Here is a 13,093-nt window from a genome sequence, read left to right as displayed (position 1 = left end):
CTTTATTCTGTTTTTTAGTGCAAATTAAAGTTTTGTAGCTTTTTCCGTCTGATTTTACGGGAAACATCTGGATCTCTCGCACCACTGGAGCGGTGGCCCCGGGTGATTCTGTGCTGCTCAGCTGTGAGGGCCCGGGATAATGAGCAGGTATCAAACGGGCTCCTATGGATAAGCCGGCCTTGGTAGGAAGGGCTGCACAACAACGTCCAAGACCACCATGCCAAAAGTGACTGCACACTGTGGCGTCTGTTCATTTTTTTTTTTTTTTTTTGAAACATTGTGAAAGATTTCGAAAAAGATTCTGGCTATTATTGCTTAAACTCTTAGAGATTAATTAGTTAGAGCTCACAGGAATATTTCCTTGTTATTATACAGAAACTCCAGTGAGTGTGTTTTGGCTGCCATGCGGCTCAGGTATAGCATGTGTAAATTCACCACATTTACGATCCTTACCCTTCATGCAGGGAGGGTCGTGCCATTCCTCGAGCAGTAAGACTAGGACTGGTCACACCGTCTTTATCATATAAACCAATCTATTTTAAAAGGTTGAAATAAATATAGGTCACTCTCGGTTTCTAAGTGATGGAAAGCGCTTGATTTTCAAAATAAAAGAGGCTCCCTGCTGCACAGACTCTGCACACTGCCACATGTTCGTCACTTTTATTTTTAGTAAAAGTGTTTGACGGCAGAGTGCAGCATTACCATATTCACAAACCTACAGGAGGATAAAGCCACGGTGGCTGCAGGTGGCTCCTAATTGAGGCCGAGTTCAAAGACCATAAGAAAAATCAGACTCAGCATCACTCATGTAGAGGGTTAAATATTTAGTAACACAAGTATTTTATAAGACCAGCTCAGTGAAGATCGCTGATTCTTTATACAGCTTTTCACCTCAGAAACCGGCGGTTCAGTGCGAGAAAAAGTAATTTGAAAGTGCTGTATTTAAACCAGGGGGCAGGCGTTTGTTTTACTGGTTGATAAAATTAGGCTACCCAGTTATTCCAGCAGCAGACCCACAGTGCACTGTACACAGCTGAAATAGCCACAAAGAGTCAGCCATCCATTTACACTAACAGCCCCACGTTAACAATGAGGTCCTTTTAGTGTTTAGATTGCATCTAACCACGTCTGGGAAAACGACATGTAAACAGTTTGGATGTATTGACTGAGCGGAGATTCAAAGGAATTTCTTCAGTCATTTAGGAGGGGTCTTTGGTTGTTTTTTTTTAATACTACAGGCAGAGTTATTGTCCTTATCTGCGGTTTTTTGGGGGCTCCCTGCTCGTTAGGAAGCACAAAGGCATCGCCATTTGAAATGATTACTCGTTATTTAAGCGTACAAACATTTTATATGACCCAGTTTGAAACTGGCTCGAGTTTCCTGCACTGTTAATGAAGCTGTATTATTTTATGGTCTGTTTTTTTTTTTTTTCCTCGGTGTTTTCTTTCCATAACAAGAGGAGGGGCACGTTCTCACACCCAGCGGAGAAAGAGGGAAAGAATGTGGTTTACATGGGAGCCGTATTCTTTTACGTCCATCTAAAAAAATGGCTCAATATTTTTTTTAAATTTATATTTATTTCTTTGATGTATTTTTATTTGAATTTAATCAGCAGAACTACATGTTCTGGCCTAAAATATATAACTCGAATAAAAAAAACCGAAACGTATTTCTTTCAAAAAATACGTGTTTTAATAAATAAGCAAAACAAAACAAAAAAAATGTACACTGGACGGAGTTTGGATGGAGACTTGCTAAAGAAAGTCGATGAACTAAATCCATGCAGCGGAAAAAAAATCTAAATTGCATTGGTCCCTTTACAGGCTATAGGCGTACTTACACAAGTATTTACAATATGCATTTATTTATATATATTTATAATTTGGTTTAGTCTTTAAAAAACAAAACAAAACACAAAAATATATTTACTTCTAAAAACGATTAAAGGATGGCTTTGGTGGAATACAGGCCGTGAATCCGAGCTATTCGCTGTAACATCTTTTAGGCCTACACACATCACAGGGCTCTGGCTCTTTTCCTGCTTCCCCCGCTCTCTCTTCCACAAACTGCTCCGGACGATCAGAAGCAGTGCGATGGGTCGACATTCACACTCATTCCCAGAGAGTTTGTAGTTGTGGCTCGCATTACGTCTCTGCGCCATGCCTTTGAGGTCCATGGGTGCTTCAATAATCCCTGTGGTCTTCATACTTTGTAGAAGTTAACAGTCTGCAAAAGAAACAGGGAGAAAGAAATGTGGGGGAGATGTTATTGATCAGGAGGGATCACGTGTGCGGACAGTGACAGGGTATATATCGGCTCTGGCTTTTCGGGGGGAGGACATCTGGCGTATTTTACGCATTTAAGGGCTCGATTAGCACGTGCGAACTAATGAATGAATCAATTATTAGCCACGGAGCTGAGTAAAACCACATGGAGGCAGGGAAGCAGCGTGGTTTTGAATGCGAATGTACTTCCACAGCTGCTTTTATTCTGGGCTTCGGTTTTAAAGCACCTGAGTAAATTCGGCGTTAGTGGACAAGCCTGAAACAATAAAATCCAATTCCTTGGAGCAAAGTTAAGCCCCGAGTTATTATTGAAATAAATCACGCGGCTCACCAAGGTCGCAGTTTGTTTTGAAAGGCCCCGCAGTGTGTCCACAGCCCGGTGTGAATTATTCATTTTGCTGCTAAATTAAAAAATGTTTGTTGTTACTTTTCATTCCAACTATATTTTGGATAAACCTGAAGCCCGTGAGAAACCCCAGCGGGGATTTAACGCTGCCTTTTTAACGCTATCAAGCCACACATCGGAATATTTTGAATCTAGCCAGCAGGTCGCGGATGCGCCTTCAAATTTAAAGCAAATCACGGTGAAGAGCCTGATATCAGAATCAGAGGAGCTCCGAGGAGCAGTCAGGACCGGACAGGCTTCGATCTTCACATCGGGCCCTGAGCCCTGTCGGATATTTAAATGAAGGTTAAAGCGACTAAAACAAGACGCATTCCTGATTACTGACATCACTAATAGAGTCACTGTTACTCCCTCTTTAATACCCTTTTAATAAATTTTTTTAAAAAAGCTCAAATTAAAAGTAAAACCTCCAAAAACAGTGCCATCTGTCCCAGCTGCAGGTCAGCTGTAGAGTAACCAGTCCACCAGATCAGGGAGCAAAGCAAGCCCGAAGAAAGTAACGAGCCTGCGTGTTAATGCGGGCTCTGTTTTTGTTGTCTTGCACTGGCCTGAACTTCCCCGTTCAGCCGCAGGAGCTGCCCATTCCTGCGGTCTCCACACAGGAAGGCGCTCTGTTGTGGATATAAATTACCCGCAGTGGCACTACAGCTGCGTCCTGGCCATTTTTAAGAAAAAGAAAAACTAGAGTCCTTATAAGAGGGACTACAAAAGTTTAAAAAAAATAATAATAATTTTTTGGCAATAAATAGAAGAGAGCAGCAGATGTGGCACCTTCCTAATGCCTGGCATGTAAACACGTTCCGCAACTATTATTTGTATTCATTCCTCCGCCTAATCCTTCAAATAAACACGATCCCATTTTTCACACCCCGAACGAGCCCTCTGCTTCACTCAAGTCTCGGAACATCAAATTGATATCATGGATTATACTGTCCCCGAGAGTTTGCGCGCGGACAGGCAGGGTTTAAAAGATGCTGCGGCCTCGCGCTTAAAGTTTGAACATTTAAAAAAAGGGATGGGGACACGTTTGATGCACTGGATGCCTGTCACCTACACATCTGGCTACAGTTTCCCTCCAGACACGTGGTCAAGTCGTCACCTGATAACGACTCTTTTTTTAAGTAAAGTTCAACGTGAAAATAAACAGAATTTGGGGGATGACTCCCATAATGCGCTTCATAACCGGTTTGCCATAAGGCGTTATATCTGCCTACAGCGGCGCCTTTACAAACGAGCCTTTCATCGTTATTACTTCTTTTTCCTGTTGTAAACACTGACATCATCGACTTTTTTCTTCCCGGGCTTCGTGCTACCCACCGCTTTGGCATTGGAAGTGACGGTCTGTGGGTGCTAGTGAGATGCTGACATAGACCAAGCGCCCTCCATCCTCCACACAGAGAACGCATAACTGAGTCTTTCGTGCGCTACGTAACTGCAACTGGACATCTTGCTGTCCATCTCGTCGCTCTGCAGCACCTGACAGAGAAAGTCGATGTATCTGGAGGCCAGCTTCAGCGTCTGTATCTTGCTGAGTTTGTCCGACGGCAGTGTGGGGATAATTTTGCGCAAAGACGCAAAGGCCTCGTTCAGAGACTGAGTCCGTTGCCTCTCCCGGACGTTGGCCAGGACCCGCTGGTTCTGCAGCTCCTCGAACGACTGAGTGCTGCTCGGACTCGGCTTCTTCCCCCGTTTCACCGGACCCGGGCTGCTGCCGCTGCTGTCGTCGCTGGACTTTTTGCTGTGCCTCCTCTTCCTCGCGAACCTTTTCTGCTGTCTGTCCAGCTCCTCCTCGCTGGTCACCAGACTATCCACAGGGGAAACCGGAGAACTAGAGCCCTCTTCCATTTCTTTCTTGAAGAAATGCAGAGATAGAGAGGAAAACACGCTGTCCACCTTTGAAGCCGTGGTTACAAAAATTGTATAGATATCCTTGAAGCTGAGGGGAATAATTTCGAGATGGGTCTCTGCGCTTCTTACTTTGGAAGGAACTGTGGTCAAAGTGGCGGTTGGCACGATTCTCCTCGTGCAGGAAGTTTTTTCCTTACAATATTTTTGGAAACGGTATCCCGGCGTCAGATGCTAAATAGGTTTAAGAGTGGAAGGGGAGGGGTTTTGAGGTGCGGAGGGGGAGCTAGTGTGCGCCTTGGTGTTCAGCAAGCGGGAGGGACCAGTCATGGTTTCGTGTATCATAGAAGACTTAAACAAGACTCGTATTTACTGTCAGAGGCCAGGGATGACCGACTTACTCTGCTCTTATTTTCTTTTCCCTTTTTAGCATCGGTGGTCCCTAGAAGGAAAAAAAAGTACAGTTTCTTTACGTGGAAGAAAATTACATTCACTATTTTTACTGAGATGATGAAATGACTCATAATTTAACAAAAAATAATTTAATAAAAAAGAAAAAAAAATGTCTCGTTTTTCTTGGAATATTTGCAATGATATTTTTGACATATATCTATAGGTAGTTTACATCTTAAAGTTAAAGTTTAATAATAATAATAATAATAATAATAATAATAACAATAACAATAATAAAAACAGTCTTTCCTCATAAAAATATTTTCCAAATTTCTTAAAAGGTCGCTGGATTTGAATTAAAGTAAAACATGAGCCAGAGCCTTTAGGGTCAATAAAACTATCAAATTAACTGCAGTATAAAATCCATTTGTTCTTGGAGAGTGAAGGCTTTGTGCCACAGTCGCTCCCTGCGAGGCCTTTTACAGCCACACAAACCTTCCGTGTACCGTAAAAACAGAGTTTTAACGCCAGTGTAAAGTATGCGCACCGCGGAGGGCGATTTACGCACAGACTCGTCGGACTGGTTGAAATATATCCGCTTGATATTTAATCGAATCAAGTCTGTGCGCACTCGCAGCTCCTATAATGTGGAAGTCAAACAGGAAGGAGGCTTAAACTAACCATCGAGCTCTCCGGTTTCTGCCGATACCTCCAATGAACGGTTTTCCATGCGTTTTGTCAGCGGCCCTCCTCTTCATCTGTCACGTCGTGTTTTCCCTACACAGAGCAGCGCACAGGTGGCTCATATTATAGAGCTGAATTTATCCACTGCCAAAATCTCAGTTTGTCCAAATCAGCTGACTGTGACCTCTGGAGATTTCTTTAACTTCTTTGTTATCAGTTTCTGACTGGAGAGCATTTCAGCTCCCATAAAGCACCAAAATATAACCAGTTATTTTATTGTTATTGAAAAAAGAGATCGGTCAAAAATATGACAGTCGGATGAAATAAGATGTTCTATTTTAATCAAATGCATTTTATTCGACTCTTGGGGATAAATCCGACTTTCACTTAGTTACAGGAAATTGGACTAATATTAGTAATAAGACTGTGTTGAAGATAAAACAAAACATTTCCTAATGAAGATTAATGAACGAGAGCGTGTATATTTTACTTTTTTGCAGCAGGGGCTATATTTATAACCGGTATTGCATGATGTTCATGTATTTATTAAAGAAACAGAAATTTAACTGCTAATGTAAATCCAACGAAAATCAAACTGGTCCAAGAATGACATCATTAACAAGAAATTTAGCTCATTTACACACACACACAAAGTGTGAAAATAATCACGTTACAGCAGCTCGACTGTTAGGCGTGTTAATAAAAACAGAATGTAATGATTTGCCCATTATTTAAGATTTATATTAATTGAAATAGTACAAAGGCAACATAAAATATCAGAACTGAAAATATTTATTGTTCTGTGTTAAATTACATGCTCGGTTTGAATTTGATGGCAGTGGGACGTGGAGCCGTGGAGTTTGAAGTATGAAGTAAGCAAATGTTAAACTCCTGAGAACTTGGTGTTGCTTATGCGAACCGAGTGTGCTTTGTGTTTTAGGCGTCACCAGTAATGGTTAGTGTCACTCTACTTTTATGTAGTGCCAGATGCATTAATTCAGACCGTGGCATGCCCCGGGCTAGGTCCAAGTGTGGTTTCACATTTTACTGGCCTCCTTCATGCAGCTTCTACACGAAGAAGGAAATGTTTCACACATGCAAATATGAAAGCAATGCTGGAATATGCACAAGAGCAAGTATGAAAGAGGGAACATGCACCTGAAGGAGCGTGCACAAAATTGCACACACTTTCCCCCAATTATGACCTCTGACCTTCTGCTCCCTGGCTGGGCTGCAGGAGGCCCCTGGGAGAAGGGTTGACTTGCAAAGTATGAGACTGATCCTGTGCAGTGACTATGAGGTAGGCTTCTCAACCACACACACACACACACACACACACAAACTTCACTAAAAGAAGAAGAATGGGACCTTAGCTGACACTTTTCCACCCACTGTGTGCTCTAGGCAATGCTAAGCAAGTGCCCACTCAAAAGTCAAGCAAAGCTTGCAAAAACACTTTTCACACTAACAGAGTAAAAATAATTGAGCTAATCAAAAAACCTTTAACTTGATGTGCAGCTGAGGTAGTTTAGTTACCATGTGTTGTTTCTTTATTCATAATTCAAATACATCTCACCCAGTGTTCAATGACATCGAGAGAGGCTGTTGGCTCTTGGAAGATAAAAACAAAGCCAAATACTGTAAAATGGAGTGAGACAGGGGGAAGAGAGAGGGATGACTTGCCTCTCAGATCAAAGGTGAGCTTGGGCCGTAACTCAGCGTAGCAGGATGACGTACTTCTGTCTCGTCTGACACCTTTAAGACCAGCTCCACATGAGCCGAGGGCAAGGCCTTAATAAGCGCAGAGCCTTTCTGCTGTCACTGCAGCAAGAAATGCATCCCTGCTGCATGCACCGCCTCATAAACAGAAAAGGACAGAGATGAGGAGTGAGAGGTGTTGAGAGACAAAAAGCAGTTTCAAAAGAAAAAGAAAGAAAAGAGATGAAATGGCAAACAAAGAGGCCAAATGTACGGATGTGTGATGATTCACAGAAGACTTTGATCTGACGTGGAGGGTCACAGATGTGTGGGGAAAGTCAAGAAAGAGATGATTTGTTAGAGGCTGCGATGAGTGAAGTTTTGCTGTGTGTCTGACAGATTTGGTTACCTTTGACTTTACCACTATCCCGCCATCTCCAGACACTCGTGAAGTCTCACCCCAAATGATCTTGGAAAGAGGAACTAGCTTTGGCCTGCATGCAAAGTCGTGTACAGTCTACATTATCACCTGATTACGGCATGCATCAGTGCATCCACATTTGCCTTTTTATATGTGCACTTAACATGTGCGGATCTGCGCGTGCGGGTGTGCCAGAAAGTGATTCAAGATGAACCAGAGATCAGCAGAGGAAGGCCCAGCTGCTTTTCATTGCACAGAGTACGGTGTCTATTACCAGGAGTGCAATCGCTTTTAAAGCTACTTGTAGCACCACTGCTTCCACTGGAGGAATCCTTTACATATCTATACAGGAATCCAACTCTGCGACTTGAACCAGCCACAAAGCACCTAACGACAAGGAATTTTCTCCGAACAGGCTGTGAAGACTACAAGCAAAAAGAAGAGTACAACATTTCCAAAAGGTCAGTGCTATCTATTGACAAAAAGAATGTGAGTGATCACCGCTGATTAGTATTGGAACAAAACAGAAAACAAATGTTAGCCATCTCTGCCGCTGCTGTTTTGTAAAAGCGTGTCTGTTTCCAGAGTTTGAGAAAAAAACACATGAATGTCTGTTTTATTGCGCAGTTCTCTTCCAGTAAGTTGTGAAAATATGACTCACAAGTCAGCTCCGAATAAGAACTCGCGCGTCATACTTACTCAAAGTCCTTATTTAAGGTCGAATGAATGCAAATACATTTAGAAAACCAACAAGACATGTTTTGTAACTTCAAAAGGCCGATAGCATCAAGGAGAGAAAATTACACATCGCTGCCTTTCCTGCTAAAACATTTCTTTAGGGATACATTGTCCCAAACGTGCAATCACAGGCTTGCGTTTCTTTGAAAGCATGAGACTGCCATTTGTTTCTGATAAGAGCCCGTATTTAGCAGAGGCCTCCACAGTGAATGAAACAACAGGTAATATCAATGAGTGGTACATATTGGACTATAAAACCATAGGGTCACCTGCACTCACAGAGCGAGTCCTCAGTAACGCCCAGAACCCATTCATTCATACATCCACACTGCGCCATTCCTCGGCCCCGGGGCTGATGACAAGGTGTTTCTGAAATCGCATTAGGGGCCCTTTCATAAAGGTTTCACTGGGGAGTGTGTAACAGCTTGAAGCATTTAGACTTTGTTTAATACGATGCAGACTTGCTGCTCGATGCTTTGTCTCCTGGGTGGAAAGGGGCCCGGGATGCCAGAGACCCCCACTGTTAGAGTTTGCTTTGATATCTGGAGGTGGAAGGGGAAATAGAGCAGAATAACCCCTGTCCTACACAGACACGAATACACGCCTATATACACACCATCAGCCCACACCCACACCAAAACCTGTGCACGCAGTACCTGACTCTGCCTGGCTGCCCTGCAGAATTATGGCCATCCGATGAAAAAGCCAAGCTTTGAAGTGCAGCTCTCAGCGGCTTTACACCCTATGGGAGAGCTGCCTTAAGAAAAGAAATCATGATCTATAGTCACATGGTGCATGCTGTATCTGTTAGGTAAGGTACCCTGCACTCAGAAAAATAAAGGTGCCAACTGGAACCAAAAGTGGTTCTTTAGACTGATGCCATAGAAGAACCTTTCAAACAATGGTTCTTTGAAGAACCATTTCTTTCAGTGGTTCATTGAAGAACCTTTAAAGGTGCCCCAAAGAACCATCAAGAAATGGTTCTTTGGGGCACCTTTAATGGTTTTTCAAAGAACCTTTTTAAAAAGGTTCTTCCTTCAAATGGTTCTTTAAAAAAACCATTTTGAAGAACCTTTTTTGAGTGGTTCTTTAAAAAACATTTTAAATCTTTCAAAATAAAATGTATCATAAATTGAATTTGAGTAGGGTAAAATAAATACGAGAACAGCGTAGACATATATTAATGGTTTATTGTCATTTTGTAGTTACCAAAAGACAAAAAGGCATTTTAACCCTCAGCACAACATCACTACTAATACATGTCACATATTAGTGTTTTAAACAGTAATAATTAAATATATTTGCTATACTATAAATAAATATATATAAATACTATATCTACAGATAACACAAAAATGAATACATGTATTGTTTAATTAATAAAACATCAGAAAGTGATAAAACACATTAGAAATAGCAATAGCTTCATAACAGACCAATAAATCAACACATTTTCATCAGCAGATGTTTGCATGTTCAGTAAAAACATTTCAACAACAAGTTTATGATTAAAATGATTAATGAACTTCAGCCTTACACTATGTAATGTACTTTTCATGTTGTACTCATGGTCCTTTGTTAGTCCAGTTTAGGATAATGTCTCTGACGTATGTTTCATATCAAATATATGTCATATCAAAACAAGCCCACACCTGCAGTTGTTTCAGTTTTTCACTGATGTTTCCTGTCAGCTGGTCAACCTCACTCAGGCGGACATCCATATCAGCCAACCAAACGACAAGTTCCTCCCTTTGTGCTTCAAATCCCTCCCACTCTGAGACAAGGAGCTGAAAGAGAGAGAAAAGAGTCAATTATAAAGAAGAGAGAAAAGTGAAACCCTCCTCAGAAGGTCTGACTCGCATACCTGCAGTTGACCTGTGATGGACTCCAGTTTGGCGTTCACGTCATCCCTCGCCGATGCCAACAGCCGAGTCTGCAGGGTGCCCTGGAAGCACGATCTGATATCCTCGTGTTGGTGTTGTTCCCAGATCAGCATACTAAATGTTGTTCCAGGATCAACATTGCAAGTGACCAATCAGAATGTTGTGACGTCATACTTTTGCGACTTCGGGAAAAAACGGCGTAAAACAAAAAACTGTACTTAAGCTGCGAGAAACCGCCTCTGTCCGCCGATCAACGGACCCTAACCCTAACCCTAACCGTAACCCTTTAATAAACAGTAAGCAGAATTGATATTGTCCTTGCAACATTGGAATTTCATAAATGCACGAATGGCTTGGTGCGCAAAAGAATAACGTCACAACAATGTGATTGGTCACTTGCAATGTTGAACCTGGAACAACATTTTCATGATGGTCTGGGAACAACACCAACACGAGGATATCAGATCATCCGCCCTGGAAGAGCTGAGTTAATGTTCGACTCCTCCTGGTCAGGCTCTCCAGCTGGATGAACCGAGGTCTCCCCTCTCGCCGCTGCCTCTGAACACAGAAACACAAATTGCATCTGAAGCAGGAGGTGCAGATTTTTTTTCTATTCTTTTCTAAATCCAGGCTAGATCACGTGGAGGTATTTGGAAAACTTTTTTGGCCAGCGGACGACTGTTGTCTTGCAGAAAGTCAAATCAAACATATGTGATACACAATCAATTCACAAGAACACATTATAAAAAATAAGTCCAGTTCTTGCCTGATTTCAAGTGAATTCTGCATCAAAACAGGGTAAAACGAGTGTTTGCAGCAAATGTGAGCACAAAGCCTCACTTTGTACAAGCCTGCTATTAAAGTTCTCCTCTATGCAGACGACTTTCCTGTTTTCAAGGCACAACTTGGATCTGCTGTACGAATCTTATGGATACACACTAAATGAAACAATAGTGTGCACGACTCCAGATTCTGATCCCTCATCCTAATATGGTCCCAACATAGCAACAGCAATAAAGCAAATGTTGAGGCTTCAAAATACAAAGTCCATAAACCAATGGCTGACATGGGTTTTATCATAAGGGTGATAAATATACAGATTTCAGTCTGTCTTAGAGATTTGATGTTCATTTACCTGCAGATGCACTATACGTGCCTGCTCTGTGGTTTTCCACAACGTTTTGCACATCACTATTTAATACAGGAAGTAAGTGAACTAAAACAAGTCATCTTTCTTTGTGAGAGGACCATGTTAATGAAACAAACCTCAATGACATCATAGGGATCCCTAAAGATGCTCCTGCTGCTTCTCTTCCTCCTCATCCAAAGCTTCCTTCTCCTTGTCCTCGCCTTCCATCCAATTGTAATTCAACCTAATTGTGTTTCTCCCCCTCCTCTTCCTCATTTTGTTGGAGCTGTGAACACAATTAATGTGAATCTGGATTCATTTGTGCAAACAAGAAAAATCTACAGCTTTTTGGTCAGAGGTGCTCTTGTGATTTAAGCCGGGTAGAGTAGATTTATGTGTTGATGCTACCTGCTTCAGCTCTGGCTGCTGAGTGATATTTACACCCTGGCTGGATTACAAACTTTAACCATGTGCTGAACTTTGGCCCAGCGTTGATAACTCTTGTTAGTATAACGACCTCTTCTTAGCTTGTATGTATGATGGTAGATAAATGAAATATACTAAGAAAAGACCGGAGCATAACTTGTCAACTAGTCCGAAAATAAGTTATACAGGAACACACCTTCTCATGTCACATTTCTATTCATTTCTATATAATTAAAGTTAGAGTTATCTAATCTAATTATTCATTCAAAACACTTATGCATAGCTGTATACAGCTCATACAGAATTCAAAGTACAGGTTCATGTGAGTATTTAATGTACGGCTCAGATCTACAGAATTTCAGAGTTTCTAGAGCAGACACAGAGCTCACGTCACAACAGGCTTCAGGCGCCATTTTAGTGACTTTAACAATATATAAAATTTTAATTTCGGTCTAGCTGACATTAGGTTATGTACGCAGCACGCAATTGAACCACATATTTTAGAAGCCAAAGGTTCAAATTAGCTGGGAGCACCTTCACTTAATTATAACAGTGGTTTTGTTAGGAAAACAGTTTCTGTATACCGGATACTAAATTGCGCTGACGTCAACGGCTAACGTATCTAGCTAATCGCTACTGTTAGCACAACATTAACAGCAAGCTACAATGACGAGTAACAAAAACAAAACAGTAATAAGGTTTTAATGAAAATGTTTTACCTTTTCCAACAGTCCCAGAATCCAGAGCTTCAAAGTCCAGCAGGTACTGAAGACTGTTATCCGTTTCGCTGTCACCGGCCGTGAGAAAGTGTTTTCTTTCCCCTAAAGGTCAAGGCCCGCCGCTCGCGCACTCTGTCTGCGCATGCGCATCCCAACGACTGACCCCCTCCGTCCGCTCCCGGGAGGTTATAGTATGACGTGTTCTGACGTCACTCTCTCTCTCCCTGTCATTTATTTGGCTCGAAACACATATTAACAAATTGCTCAGTGATGAACAACTACTCAGATCATTTACCTAAGCAGTGCGCTTTGTCAAAACGAAGTGTGTGTTCATTACACTGACATTCTGTTCTGCAATTGTTATTTACTTGTATTTTTAAGCAAATATTTCTAACTTTTATTTGAATATTCAGTTTCCTACCATCTTCTCTTAAAGGGTAATTGCCAGGTAACCCGCCCTCCCCC

General features: G+C 41.8%; 1 protein-coding gene and 1 long non-coding RNA gene across 2 annotated transcripts; both read right to left on the bottom strand.

Moving 5' to 3' along the window:
- Positions 1–309: 309 nt before the first annotated feature.
- On the bottom strand, positions 310–4,652 carry twist2. The gene is made up of 2 exons (XM_084908704.1): positions 4,010–4,652; positions 310–2,227 (listed from the first exon to the last, which is right to left on the bottom strand). The coding sequence occupies exon 1, from the start codon at positions 4,535–4,537 to the stop codon at positions 4,043–4,045; it is 495 nt and encodes a 164-aa protein (XP_084764830.1). The 5' UTR covers positions 4,538–4,652; the 3' UTR covers positions 310–2,227; positions 4,010–4,042.
- Positions 4,653–9,814: 5,162 nt separating this feature from the next.
- LOC146370222 (uncharacterized) lies at positions 9,815–12,913 on the bottom strand. The gene is made up of 4 exons (XR_014797252.1): positions 12,629–12,913; positions 11,621–11,769; positions 10,336–10,912; positions 9,815–10,258 (listed from the first exon to the last, which is right to left on the bottom strand). It is a non-coding gene; the product is annotated as an uncharacterized LOC146370222 (long non-coding RNA).
- Between the last annotated feature and the right edge of the window lie 180 nt (positions 12,914–13,093).

Source organism: Perissodus microlepis, chromosome 16 (genome assembly GCF_051167445.1).
Source record: "Perissodus microlepis isolate ML-2025 ecotype Zambia chromosome 16, ASM5116744v1, whole genome shotgun sequence".
Classification (NCBI taxonomy): Eukaryota; Metazoa; Chordata; class Actinopteri; order Cichliformes; family Cichlidae; genus Perissodus; species Perissodus microlepis.
Note: the sequence above shows the minus strand (reverse complement) of the source record. Positions and strands in the feature narration are given on the sequence as shown.

What these genes read in the sequence shown, in the direction of transcription:
- twist2 (XM_084908704.1), bottom strand. Translation starts at nt 4,537, where the DNA reads ATGGAAGAGGGCTCTAGTTCTCCGGTTTCCCCTGTGGATAGTCTGGTG.